Raw genomic sequence first — 14,207 nt, forward strand, 5'->3', positions numbered from 1 at the left:
TATGCACTTTTATAAGATTTAGCACAATGGCAAATTTAAGGCCCCAGTCCTGCTACGTGGTGGATAACCTTGTACAGAGTCCCTCTGACCCTGTGATGTTCCCAACAGTGACTCAAGAGTGTGAGTACCAACCTCAGGGCAAACAGTTAAAAACCAGGACACAAATCCCAAATTGTTTGAGAGTTCTAAAATTAGATTTCACTAACCAAGTGCAAACTCCTCAGGCACTTTAACATGGAGTCATAGACAATCCCCTTGTGTACTCTGGTCTGTCCTACCTCCACCCAGGTGAGCATATATCCATGATAGATGGCCCCTTATACCAAGAATCACAGCAGTAGTCTGGTTACTCCTAATCTCAAAGGATCAGTCATTTACCCCAAGTCAGCTGCTTGTTAGGTCTCACACCAAAGACAACACTTGTAGCCAATGCTATAGTAACAGCTATGAAGATTTTTTAAATAGGAAAAAGAGAGTCATTTACAAGGTTAAAGCAAGCAAACATAGACACACACATGAGTTACAGTTGTAGGTTTCAAAGGGTAATATAGGCTTTTGTAATCAGCAACTCTATTTGTCCTTTAGGGCTAATGCAGTCTAAACAGCTGGGGATCTGTTGCTTATGCCTAGAAATACCTTGTGCACCCAGAGTCTAAGCAGCATAGAGATCCTTAGTTTCTTTGGTTTGGAGTTTTTGTCCCCCTCCTGCTTTGTGCTCTGAGCTGCAAACTCAGCTGATGGGCAGAGTCCACTTGCATGACTCATCTTCATGGGAGGAGGAGAGAATCACAATAAGTGTCTTCAGTCTTTTTGTGGACGGTGTCTCAATCCGTATGTAGGGAGTTTCCAGTTGTAAGATCCAGCCCTAGTTCCTGGGTCTCCTCTTTCAGGAGGGGCATAACAATTTCTGTAGAAGAGCAACTCTTCACGTTAATTAAAGTCCCTCTCCTGTATGGTGATTCACAATACAGCAGCTCAAATATTGCATTACAAAATGGAACACAGATATTACAAGTGAGATTAATGCATGTAGCAACTTATAAACATTCAATAGTCTAAACATGCTAAACATTTTCATATCATTCTGATACCCACTTTATCAATATTTACCCAGAAGTGAGCCAGACTATTCTATCTATGTAGCTGCCTGTCCAGGTAAGACATGGGGACCTTTGTATGATCTGGCATCTGTCTAGCCAGTGTCACAGACCCCAGAATGTTTTGCTGCATTCTGGGATATTGTGCTGTCTCTTAAAAATGTGGCAGTCCCATAATTCTTATGACATTTTGCCTCATTGGCACATTGAAGTACTTTCACATAGTTATTTCCAAGATTTGGTAGCCCCTTTGCTCTCTCTTCTTCTTTTAAATAAAAGAATAAAGTATTCTTGAACAGAGACCAGATGTATTCTTTCATTTTTATAGCCCCAGATAGGGGAATGTCCTCAAGCTGCATCCTCAGAAGTACATAAGATTAAAAAAAAAAAAAAAAAAAAAGGTGAAATACAGGTTTCTGTTGTGGGGAATCCTGTGCCTGCAAGAACTCAGCTTCTAAAAGTATTTTGAGACTTTAAGAAAAGTCTTGCAAACAGAACTGTTTTTCTGAATAATACTTGCCCTCCATGGAAGAGAAAAGTCCTCTTGACTTTTTTTTTTTGAAGAATGGCTGTTCTCCGCATTTAACTAAAATGCACACAGAATCAGATAAAAAGAAAGACAGAATCTGCTCACTTAATATGCGTTATGAATAACTTGATGGCATACATTCAGTAGTTATACACTGGCGTGGGTGGGCTTGTGTAATTACAACGTAATGCCACTAAGAGAAATTACACCTAACCAACTCAGGTTAGAAAATAGAAAAAAAAAAAAAAATTCTCACCATTTTGATTCTGTTGGAGTGGCCAGGGCTGATATTGCTCTCATTTACAGGGATGTAGTTCACAAAACTCCATTGTTTTCTTTGGTATTACTCCTGATTTACATCAATGTACCCATCAGTGGAAACATGCTCAGGGTACCCTCATTAGTCACACTGATCCCACAGGCCACCTGCTTAGAGAAATCACACTGAAGACAATCACAGTGCTGTGGAAGGAGAGTTTGCCAGATAGGGCCCTCTGTTTCTATATGTACAATTATGATACCCCGTCATGGCTTTCAGAGAAGCAAATGCTGTTGTTAAGGTGCAAAACGGTTTTCATAATAACCCCATATTCTCCCACCTACAAATTGCCCAGAAGTGTTTCTGTTGGGCTGAGCCTTTCCATGCATAGTCTCTGTCCTTAGGTGAATTTGTGTTTTCAAAGGTCCAAGTGAAATCCTTGTGGCTGTTTCTGAGGAAGTGTGTCAGAGGGATGTTTCTGAGGCACATTGTCTCCCAAGGCCACTCAAAGACCTCGGGGGTGCAGTTTATGCATGATCCCTTGTCTCAAGGCAATGCCCAAAGGCACAATCTAGCCTAGGGGGTGAGTATTTGTAGAGTAAGGCACTATCCAGTGTGAGTAAGGATATCAAAATCTGATTCCACTCAAAACCTCAGGAGTAGCCATGGGAGGAGTTGTGCCTCTGAGGGAAGGATCTGAGGCACGACAATTCTTTCCTGCTCTTCTCTTTCTCTGAGGTGAAATACATTACTGCAGTCCTTGAAAGGCTGTGATTTACACACACAAATGCAAGTAGGAAGGGAATAGCCACGGCACTGCCCCCTCCCTGGCCCATTGCTCAAAGAAGAGAACCCAGAGAGTAGATTTGCACTCCTCACCACACCCAGATCCAAGATTCACGTAGGACTTATTAGGTCAAATAGGAGGGTGGGGAAAGAGTCTTAGTCCCCCTTACTGCCTTATTTGGCTTAGTAAAACAAGGGCATAATCTAGCTCACAGAAAGCAGAATCATGCCCCAGTTGCATTTGCAGAGCTCTCCCTAACAACTTTCAAGGAGAGGACTCCAAATCTTGCAACTTCAAATAGGGCTATGAACTTGAGCTGAGTCTATGAAATAACAAGGCAATGAGACTGTTCTTTTCATTTCTTTCTCAGTACATAAGACAAGCTAAAATAATTCAAACCGCTGTATCTTGTGATTGGGTTTGTTAGCACTTTGGCCTTTTCTTGCTCTCCTATTTTGGCAAGCACATTGGAGTTATGACCTAGGTGTGTTAATAGTCATTGATACAGATGAGCCATCTAACACTCATATCCTAATACAAAAGATAGGATAGTCGAGGTGGGAAGGAATGCAAGTGCGAGAAATAAATGCTCTTGACTTTAGATTAGAAAACATTACATGTTTTCCCAAATTATTTTTGCAGGATTAATTTACATATGTTGCTGCTGAGCCGGGCCTCAATTCTGCAAGCTGTTCTACATAGGCCCACGGGTCCACTCTCATGGATCAACCTGCAGGACTGGGGCCCAGGTTTGTAGCCAGCACAATTAGCACTTGTAGAGTTTTGCTAGGTCCTAGTATAAATTCTGACTAAGGATGCATTTTTTCTAACTATTTTTTCCCCACTACCAAGGGGATGTTCTCCAAATGCCTTTCATTTGCTTTTTTACAAACTGAGGAAAAAAAAGTCTAAGAATAGGGAACTAAGATCCCAGTGTTGCCTTACTTAACCATTTGGTTAAATAGAAATTGTTTATAGAAGCCTTTGAATAGCCCTACATCTTGGCTTGAGCCCAGTGGTTGTACGCTGCAGCCCTTTCTGTCTCAGCTCTAAGAGGTCAGTTGATTGGATACTCATCCCTTTAAATCTGCATTTTCAGCACAAGGCATGCTCATCTCACTCCCTCCCCCCCAAACTGCGGGTTAGGAGACATAAAAGCTATACAGATATAAAATAGCAAATAAACTTAGTCTGTAAATTCTTGATATATACATGTTTTACAATAGGTTTGTTTACTACCCAGCACAATGGCTCCTCAGTCTGACTGGGATTCTGTTATAATACAAAAATACATAATAATATTGACCTACCCCACCCCTCAGAAGAAAAGGCATTTGGCTTTACTTCTTAAACAATCTTTCAACTCCTTGTGAGAATTCTGCTTGGAACAAAATGACTTGTCACAAGCTGGTTCATTAGTTATGCAGTTGAAAGGGGAAAAGGAGATAGAAAAACAAAAATGTTGCTTGAGGTGGAAATTCAGGAATTACAGTTAACCCGTGGTATAATTGGAAATCTAAATTTGTGCTCACTTTAGCTTTTACTCAATTCCAGTTGTGTAGGATGCTGATTCAGGAAATGGAGTTCATTTTTCAGAGAGCTAGACAACATTTTTACTAACAAAATGATAATACTGAGAAATATACGTCCTAAAGAGTTAAGGAATCACAAATCAGAATAATTGCATTGCTGCAATACAAAGGCATGATGGAAACCTTAGTCTGGATAATTCCAAGATTAGCTAGCAATTTTCTTGATTTTTATACAATGAATAGAATTTTGATTTGGACCCCTGAGGAAACAGACTTACCCAAGTAAGAGAGAAGTTGATAAGAAATCCATTAAATACCAATGCCAAAATTTTACATACTGTTGGCTTTGTCTTTTAATACCTTTTAACGGATTGATAATGATACCACTTAGAATTTATGTTTGAATGCTGATTTGTTGGAAATAAACTTGGTGTACTCATTTAAGTGAAAAAGGCTTCTGATGACTCAATAAGGCTTTGATTTGCACAGGTGCTGAGCACTTGCAACTGCCATTGACTTTAGCTGGAGCTGTTGGTGCTCAGTGCCTCTGAAAATCAAATTCTTGTTCCTCAATCTTGCCTTCAATGCTCCTGTCTATATTTCTGCTTTCATTCCTTCCAACTCTCCATCCCCAAGGCTCTTCCCAAGGTTCCTCCCTCCGAGAACCTCATTTTCATTATTTGCCCACTCTTGTCTTTGAGCCTTCTTCCATATGGCACCTTGAAACACCTTCCTTCTCATTCACCAAGCAACCTTGCCGTATACATTCAGAGTCCTCTTTAAAGTGCATTTATTCAACCAGAGATACAAGGTGGGTCACGTAATATCTATTATTAAACCAACTTCTGTTGGTGAGAGGCAAGCTTTTGAGCTCATGCAGAGCGGTTCTTCAAGTCTTTTGATGACAACACACCAATACATATCAATATGATTGAATACATATGGTACAAGGATAGTCTTCCTGTTTGCACTCCACCTAGCACAATGGATCCCTTGTCCTTCATGTTGATCTTTGATTATAATACAAGCAATATGGTGGTGATTTATATTTAATGATCAATAATGATTAATGCATTGTGCTAGGTCTGTGTAAACAAAGAATAAAATTCTCTGCTCCAAAGCATTCGCAAGCTAGGTGGATAAAACACACAAATGGAAGAGTGGGAAGACAAGGTAGTAACAGTTTCATCATTTGGACTGGTAGTAAATTTTCTAGCAAAATCTTTTTTTGGTCAGAAAATGCAGTTTTGTCAAAAAAAAATTTCACAGGAAAATTTTGTTTTCAACATTTTTCTACTTTTGACGACAAATATTCAAAACAAAACAGCAATTTTTTGTTTGTTTGCAATCTGAAAAACTATGATTTTCAATTTTCAGATTAGGGTTTTATTCCCTTCTATCCCCTTTGATCCATTGGAAAAGATCTCTTGAAAGAAAGAAAGAAGGAAAACCTTTTCTGCTTGGAGAGAAGGGAAAGGGGAGAATTAAAAAATCAACTGTTTTTTGCTCATTCCTACTTTTCCATTCTTCTCTAGTGGAAAAAGGGGGGCATAAAAATGAAAGGACAAAGGAGTTTTCCCACTTTATCCCACACTTATATTAAAACAACTTTCCAATTGAAAAGTGTGAAAAAAGTAAAATAAATAAAATAAGAAAGCGATACTGTATTACTTTTTCTAACTTTTTAACCTTTTAACAAACTTTTTTTCCCCACACTTTTGCAGTTGAACAAAGGGAGAAAAAATTAAGTGTTTTCTTTTTACCTTTTTCCACCAGTGAAAAAAGGAAGAAAAAAATTGAAGTATTTTTTTTTTGTTTCTCTCGATTTTTTTTATCCTTTTTCCTCTCTTTCACTGAAAAGGAGAAAGTATAAAGGGACAGATAGTGAAGAAAAAATAAAATTAAAATGTTTAAGAATTTCCATAGAAAAATCAAATTTTTTCATCAGAAACTATTTTGTTTTAATTTTTGGGGGGGGGGAATGTATTTTTTCAACCAGCTCTTTTATAATTATGTAAAATAAAACAAAACATAAATAGCACTTACATGAACTTCTGCTGCTCAGGCTTTGAGCCATGCATGTTTTCTGTATGTATAATAATGTTGACTTTGCTGTCCATGTCCATTCAGATTTAAATTCCTTTTACACCTGTGCAGCACCAAACATGCTCTAAGTTTCAAACAGTGACAATGGATTGTGTAATGTAGTACATGTCTACCAGGATTTGGACTGAGACCACCAGCTCATTTCAAGATCTCTGAACAGTCAACAAATGATAATGACTTTGTGTGACTACTGATCTTAACAGCATTCAAATCAAGATATGTAAAGCTCCATAAACCATTGGTGATCTTCTAAGGCATCCATTTCCCAGAGTATCATTATTTTACTAGGACTTGAAGTTTCAGCTATTTGAACATGCCAGTTGTTGGGAATCTGGAGGATTTTATGATGAATCACCGCTAAAAAGTATACTTTGTATCTGAATAAGAGTATAAGTAATTTTAGGACCCGACAAGGCCATTTAGGACAACACACTTGCCATTGGTTCTGTCTTAGCACCTTCCTTTTCATCGTAGCCCCAAATACCATCCTGAACCAAGCATCCCTTGAAAATTCTTTTGGCATTCTTAAGAGGGAGGTTTAGGAGAATTTCTTCACCTATCCTGCCATATCTTTACCCTTTGTGTGAAATTATTCTGCATGGATTCTTCATTTATACCTGGCTTAATTCAAAGCTTAAAACTAGAACTGGATGAATAAGAATTAGGGAGAATACTGTGTTTGTTTCTGAAAATACTTAACACTTGTCAGCAAATTTAAAAAATCCATTTTGAGCCTGCAGACTTTGAATCAGTCAGACAGAAGATTTGAATCCACAACTCCTACCTGAGTGCCTTAATCACCAGGATATAGAGTCTTTCTTTCTTTCTTTCTTTCTTTCTCTCTCTCTCTCTCTTTCGCTCAGTGAATATTTAAGTAAAATATTTTTTGTAAAAGTGGAACAGCTTCAACAGGAGAGATTGAGAGAATAGCTAATTGGTTAGTCTGTCATCTGGCAGTAGGAAGTCTGAGTTTAACTTCCTGCTCTAGAATGGGATTCAAATCACACACACACAAATCTTTTCCAGATGAAACTATTAGGTCAAATTTACAAATAGCTTTGAGTCGATTGAAACTGCATGTTTTGGCAAATGAACTATTTGTCTGAAAAATATTGCCCATTCAGGTCTGAATGCTTTGCAAGTGTGAAACATGCATCTTTACTGAACACTTTTATAAGGTCACCTCAAAGTTCCTTTTTTTTTTCCAATTCGGAAGGAACTGTGCTTTCTGCTCATGACTTAAATTCTTGAGAACTTAAGTATGTAATATTTCAACAATAATTTGTCAACAGTACAGTTGAGTTACAGATGACTCACATTTTCTCTGGGAAGCTTTACTGGTCTGTAGTGTACAAACCAAAGACCTAGAAACAATTTGAAGGATGAGGGGAGGTTCTTAGGATTTCAGCAATGATAATACATTAATTCCACTACTATCTGTGCTATCATGAACTTTTTGTCTTTAACAGAAGATAATAGTTTACTGGATGCCTTTTAAAGCAAAGAGGGATGTTTACTATTACAGGGTTTCCTGCAGCCAGATGATGGTCCAGCCTGCTTTTTTGTTGTCCTGCGTGTGTGGTACTTACAATTATTCTGTTTGTCAAAACAACAAGAGTTCTGTGGCACCTTAAAGACTAACAAATTTATCTGGGTATAAGCTTTCATGGGCTGAAAACAGACTAACATGGCTACCCCTCTGGAACTCTGTTTGTCAAGTGCATCATCAGCTCCTGTTGGAAATAATTATGACTAAAATGTCTTGTCTTCTCTGTTAATTGAATTGCATTCTTTTGGTCAAGACATGAGAAGGTGGTGACTAGGGAACGATTTCTAACAATTTTTGAAATGACAAACCTAATCAACTGGAGTTAGCACTGTCCCTTAAACACATGCCTAGCCTTCATGTCATAGAGAAATGAGCTGACTTGCTTATAAATGGGTTGTCAGACAACTTAATTTTGAATTACCACCTTTAATTATGTTACTGATATAATTTGCTGTGATCAGATTAGTGCAGCTGGCCTCTAGTTTAGTTTTCCTATTTCCTATGTGCACCGTACAATGAAGCTGTCTGAAATAAACATCTATTAAAGGAATACATGCTTTACAAGAATTCATTATTCTACACGACAAATGAAACAGAAGCCAGAGTATCAATCTTGTCTCCATTCAATGAATACAGTAACTTCAAAATAATCGTTGTGTGCCAAATGGCAAATTAATAGCAATAAGATTTGGCATGCTGCCTTTATGTATTTGCAAAATATATGTTGTGTATATTTTCCCGTAAGGATTCATTATCTTGATTGAGATTGTATTAGAAAAATATGCACAAGTTATCATGCTTTCAGTTTAGAGGGGGTCCATAAATAATGATCTTTTGGTATTCTGCATGATTCTGTTACTGTAACTGTATGAAATTCTTAAAAATTTAGCTTCTCAATACAAAATCTTAAAATCTGATTCTACTGACCTGACAAGGAGTAGCACTTTACTCTGTACAATCTCAGTGGTATTACTTGCAAACTAAGGCTTTTATCCTGCAAGCAGCTTTGCACAGATGGACCCCTGCAACTACCTGTGCAGAACCCCATTGACTTCAGTAAGTTACAGCTTGTAAAATCCAAGTTCCAAGGTACAACTCAACCTGAGTAAGGGCTGCTCGCAAGATCTGACCTATTATGAATAATCTTGTGACCTGGGTGAAAACTTTCTGTTGTTGAGTTAAAACTCTATTAATATTGGCAGATATGAACTCACCTTTCAATTAACATGATTTAAGCTAAGCCCCACCTAACACAGAAGGTTTGGCTAAGTATTATTTTGTGTAGGGATGTGCATGTGTGGGAAGAGATCTCACAGAAATTGAGGTCAGATGGGGGAAGAGAGTGAGAGAGAGCCTGAAAGAGCAGCTGACTCTGGAAGAAATCTGGGGACAGGGTGGGGCTGAGGGATGCAGACTGAAAAGATGGCTATTGGTTCTGTAAGCAAAAGGAGGTGTTTTCTGCTGTTTTATTCCTTCTGAATTCAGAGATACAGAATTTTGTACGTTCTTTCTAAACAAATAAAATGGCTTCAAAGAAACACCTGACTATCACCAATTTCTGTTCCCAACTGGAACACCTTCAGGGCCAAACTTTGCCTAGCCATGCAGGTTGAAAAGATGTAATAATAAATAAATCAAAACAAATGTTAAGAACTCTGTTTTAGAGCCTCACACACCGCTTAAGTTTGAGATTCTGTTATCAGAGACACTGTTAAGTAGTATAAACCTGAAATTTGGGTTTCTGTTAAAAATTGTGGGGCCCTTGTTGGATGAAATTTACCAGCGAGGAGAACTGTATAAGGCATATGTTCTCGTTTTCTTGCCCCACTCCTTACCCAAAGCAATACTCAGGAAAAACCCATTCAGCCCACACAATCCAGAACTCCTGGGTGGATTCTTTGGTCTTAGGTGGTGGCTTGTGATTAACTTATCCTTATCTTTACAGTTATGTTAATTGAAGGGTGTGTTCACATTTATCAATCTCAATGAGGTTTTAACTCAACCCATAACAAGATTTAACCAAGCTTTCCTAGACCTGAAGAAAGGCTCTGTGTGGCTCAAAAGCAACATAAACCAGTCTAATAAGATATTTCCTCACCCACCTTGTATCTTAAATAACATTGAAGTCAATTAAGGGTTTCCACAGAGCTAGGAGACTAGATAATGCAAGTATGTCTACACTGCATTGTAAACATATAAACCTGGGACCCGAGCTTGTGGTCTCCATGTTTCCAAGCCTGTGCCTGATCATCCATGCTGCATTGTAAATGTGAGCTTACAGGTGCTGGACCCTGGGTCTCACAGCCATGCAAATGTGTCCCCACTGAATGGCACATACCTTCTGACTCAATTCTGCAGCTTGACCTCCATCCACAGGGCAAAATGACGAGGCTTGGACTCTAGTCAGTGGGACTTGGACTCTGACCCAGTCCACTAGCAGGGTCCTATGACCCAAGTCCTGAGTGCTCTCTGACCCAATTCAGACTGATTTGTGTGTGGACAGAAGAGGGGCTTGGGCTCAAACCTGAGTCAGAGCCCTGGTTCAGTGTGCTGTGTAGAAAGCCCCATCTTGAGCTGGCTCCCACCTCACAGCAGGAAATGTGAAAGTCCTAGTATCCCAGATTCCAAGGCAGTAAGCATGGCAGGTCTGCTCCAGAGCCCTGGAAGCATTGGTTTTCCATTAGCCCGCCAGGAAACTAGGCAAGATTCTCATGGCACCCTGTAAGTCAGGGTGTCCTTGGAAACTGGACTGTTTCCACTCATGTTTGTTTGAAAATAAAATGTTTCCATGAAACATTTAGGTTTAGAGGAATCAGCACTTTCTGTTGGCAGTGACCAGCTCTAATAGGAAAGTACTATTATCTCCATTGTATAGATAGGACCTGAGGCACAGAGACACAAAGTGACTTGTCTGTGGACAAAGAGAGCCTGTGGTAGATGAGGGAATTGAACTAGTGTCTCCCAAGTTAGTGCCCTAACCAGTGGGCTGTCCTCCTCCTCTGTAATTGAGAGCTGCTCTCAGTGCACCTTGGACTAATCCTGGATTAGGACCATTCTTGAAAAACATTTAGCTCATTTCTAAGTATAATCTTGCTTCAGTCACATTCACACCCATTTTTATTCGCATTTTACAAACTTTTCTATGAATGAAGTTCCTCTTACAAATAAATATTCACGGAAAGTAATTAGCAACTGGGATTTGTTCTATCACAAATTACAATTGCTTTGTATTTAAATGAAATTTATTTTGGACAAAAGCAGAATTATAAATAATTTTATCAATAAATAAATAATTTTATTTATAAATTTAAATTAATAAATAAAAATTATTAAATTAAATAAATAAATGTATTTATAAATAATTTATAATTCATTCCATCAGGTGACAGAAACAGTGGCATATGGTGAAGGTCATCAGTCACACAGCTCAACTAGTGAATCATGAAGGATTTGTTGCAGAAAACAGTTTGTGAGTGATCGACCAGCTGAAACGTGTTTGGAGACAAAAAATTCCAAACGGTTGTCAATATGGAACAAAATAATAAAGAGAGAACTAAATTAACTGAAAGCCAAATTCTTCCTGTGTAGAAGGCCTGCATGAGCTGTGTGTGTTGTTTAAATCCCATTTAAACCTTCTGTATATGAGTGAATTTCACTCTAAGGTTAAATTAGGATGTTGTGCTAGCTGATCAGTGGTCTGATGCTATCTGGTATATCTAGTGGTCCTACTCCCAGTGTTTCACCAGAGGGCACAGCTCTTTACGGCTAAACACATACGGAAAGGTGATTGTTCAAGCATAAGAACTGTCCTTAATTTTTTCTGACAATTCTTCACCACCCATCCACTCCTCACACCAAGCCCCTCAAAGAAAAGGCAGAAGACCAGGCAAGTTATGTCCACCTGATTCATGCCATTACTTGGTGTAGAGCATGGGTGGATCCAGTAGTACAAAAAGGCAGAGGATTCACTGCTATGTGGAATCTCTTTTTCTGTTATACCTGCAGGAAGCCTGCATAAGAGCCCATGGGGGCTGGGCTGGAGCAATCTCCAGATAGCAATTCTTTGCCTGCTTTTTGGTCTAGCTGGATTGTTCTCATGCCCTTATCCACTGCACATTTGCTGGTGCATAATTCAGCTGTTTGGTTGTGCATGGGGCCCTTCATTTTTTCCCTCTCTGACAATGCTGAATTAAGCAGTCATGCAAACTGCATGAGACATGAGTTATCACTTAACAAGGCTTACCACAGATGTCGAGAAGAGGAAGAATATACTCCACAGCAAACACCCACCAACTGTTTCTAACATCCTCCTTCCCCATATGTAATTGACTCTGTATTTTCTCCTTCTAAAATGTTGAATTGAGACATTTGTTTATATAGAAAGGGAGACAAAGAACATAAAATGTTTTCTCAATTGATTGATTTTGTGTGTGTGTGTGTTCAATGGCAGACACTTTAATGTGCCACATCTTCCTGGCAACACATCACACCCGAGTTTTGCAACAGGCAGAAGGGATCTATCTATAGAAAAACAGTTTTAAAATAATTGCTTTCTCAAAACACACCGTTATCAGGTTTAGTTTTCATTCACAGACTCATAGATTAGGGTAGAAAGGGACCTCAGGAGGTTATCTAGTCCAACCCCCTGCTCAAAGCAGGACCATCCCCAACTAAATCATCCCAGCCAGGGCTTTGTCAAGCCGGACTTTAAAAACCTCTCAGGATGGAGATTCCACCACCTAACCCATTCCTAAGGTTTTATGTTTTTAATGACTGAATACCTCACCCCAGTCTACCTTGTCTCCCAAATCTCAGTTGAGCCTACATTAAAAATCATCATAATACAGCGGTCGTCCTACTCAAGATAGACCCAGAAATTAAACATCATGGATGTTATGGGTCAGGATTAAAATGCAGTGGCAGGCAGCTCTCAATGTATCTATCAACAATTTTTAGCTTGGGCTATTCATTTCTTATTTTCATTAGTACAAAGGTCATACCTGATTGAAATAAAAACTGACATCTGCCCTCTGCAAAGTAATCAAGGAAAAATTTTGATTGAGAGGTCTATATAATATTTGCCTTAACTAGGTCCTGTGATTTATCAGTGCTAAGATTTGATATCTGATCCTTTGCATTCTCAGCTCCTATTTAATATTCATTCTTCTATATGTGATCTGATTTCCTTGAACGCTTTTCCTTAATGCTTAACATTCATGATACTGTGTCTCCTGCTCATTTGAAGGTGCTCAGCATCTCACAGGATTGCATCCCAAATCATAAGGCCCCATATCAGCCAGGGGGTGGGTTCTGATTCTTCAGAATGACATTTGCTGCTCTCTGTCCCTATAGAAGCAAGCATTCTGCCTGTACAACCCCCAGTCCCTGGTAAACCAGGAATCTCAGGACCTAAGGTTAGCTCCCCCACAGCTACCCTGCCAATAAACTATCAGGCAGACCAAAATAGTTTCCTGTCAACAACATTAAAACATGTTTCTCACTGGATGCGCTCAGCAACTTTGTTTGCAAATTGCAGTGACAACCTTAGGAAGGGAATTGCATCCAGTAGATGTGCATTGCATTTCTCTCTCCTGCTGTTTTTGAGAATCTGGTAGGCTCTATAGAGCTGCAGCCTGAACTTTGGACTTTCTCAGGCTCATCAATTTCACATTCATTCAATTCTCCTAGATGATGTGATTGCCTTGGAAACCTTTTTAAAAATGTTTTAATATTCATGCTGCTCGGTCACTCTGTGCCAGGCAGATTTGCCAACTGAGCCTCTGCACTCATCCTGACTCCGAATGTCAGTGTGTTTATTTCATTCAGACAAGGCTCATCATACTTATTTGTCTGCTTGAAATAGAAAACAACATTCTTCTCCATCAAACACTTACGGTAGATCAGAACTAAAATGAAATATCAGCTGGTGAAAGCCTCTTCCTGAAAAAAAACCATATCCAAGGACAAATGAGAGCTGCACCCTTTGGTTATATTTAGTTCCTCAAAAAGGTTTTACTTTTGTTCACTCTTCCTGTATTTTGTGAACTTCTGTGCTTGCAACAGAAGACCATGAACAACTGCAAAAGTCGTTTAAACTTTTTAATCATGTGGCAAAGCAGTAAAATATCTGCAATGTATTTCATGGGAAAAGATTCCAAATTGTCTAACTTTTTTCAACAGGCAAGCAGTCCTACAACAGGAACAGCTCCTAGGAGTCAGTCACGGTTGTCTGTATGCCCTTCCACTCAGGACATCTGTAGGTAGGTGCTGAATAAATCATTTAAATCTGTCGTACATTAGTTGTGTTCTTTATCTAACCTGCAAGCTCTTGCTTCTGCTTAGCATTAT

At 38.9% G+C, this 14,207-nt stretch overlaps 1 protein-coding gene across 4 annotated transcripts in view; it reads left to right on the forward strand.

The window, feature by feature from the left end:
* The window catches only part of MARCHF1 (membrane associated ring-CH-type finger 1), a 256,179-nt gene that overhangs the window by 186,972 nt on the left and 55,000 nt on the right, over positions 1 to 14,207 (forward strand). For 2 of the 4 annotated variants that reach the window (XR_010920490.1, XR_010920489.1), the window contains one exon: positions 11,242 to 11,623. Coding sequence is in view for 2 of the 4 variants with exons in the window: in XM_067551796.1 (XP_067407897.1) it covers positions 14,040 to 14,119 (80 nt within the window). In the remaining 2 variants the exon portion in view is untranslated. Of the gene's footprint in view, positions 1 to 11,241; positions 11,624 to 14,039; positions 14,120 to 14,207 lie in introns of those variants that run through there. The other 2 variants (XM_067551796.1, XM_067551797.1) reach the window with 1 other exon arrangement.

This window comes from Emydura macquarii, unplaced genomic scaffold, assembly GCF_026122565.2.
Source record: "Emydura macquarii macquarii isolate MOO-44397 ecotype Brisbane River unplaced genomic scaffold, CSIRO-AGI_Emac_v2 contig_1363, whole genome shotgun sequence".
NCBI classification, from domain to species: Eukaryota; Metazoa; Chordata; order Testudines; family Chelidae; genus Emydura; species Emydura macquarii.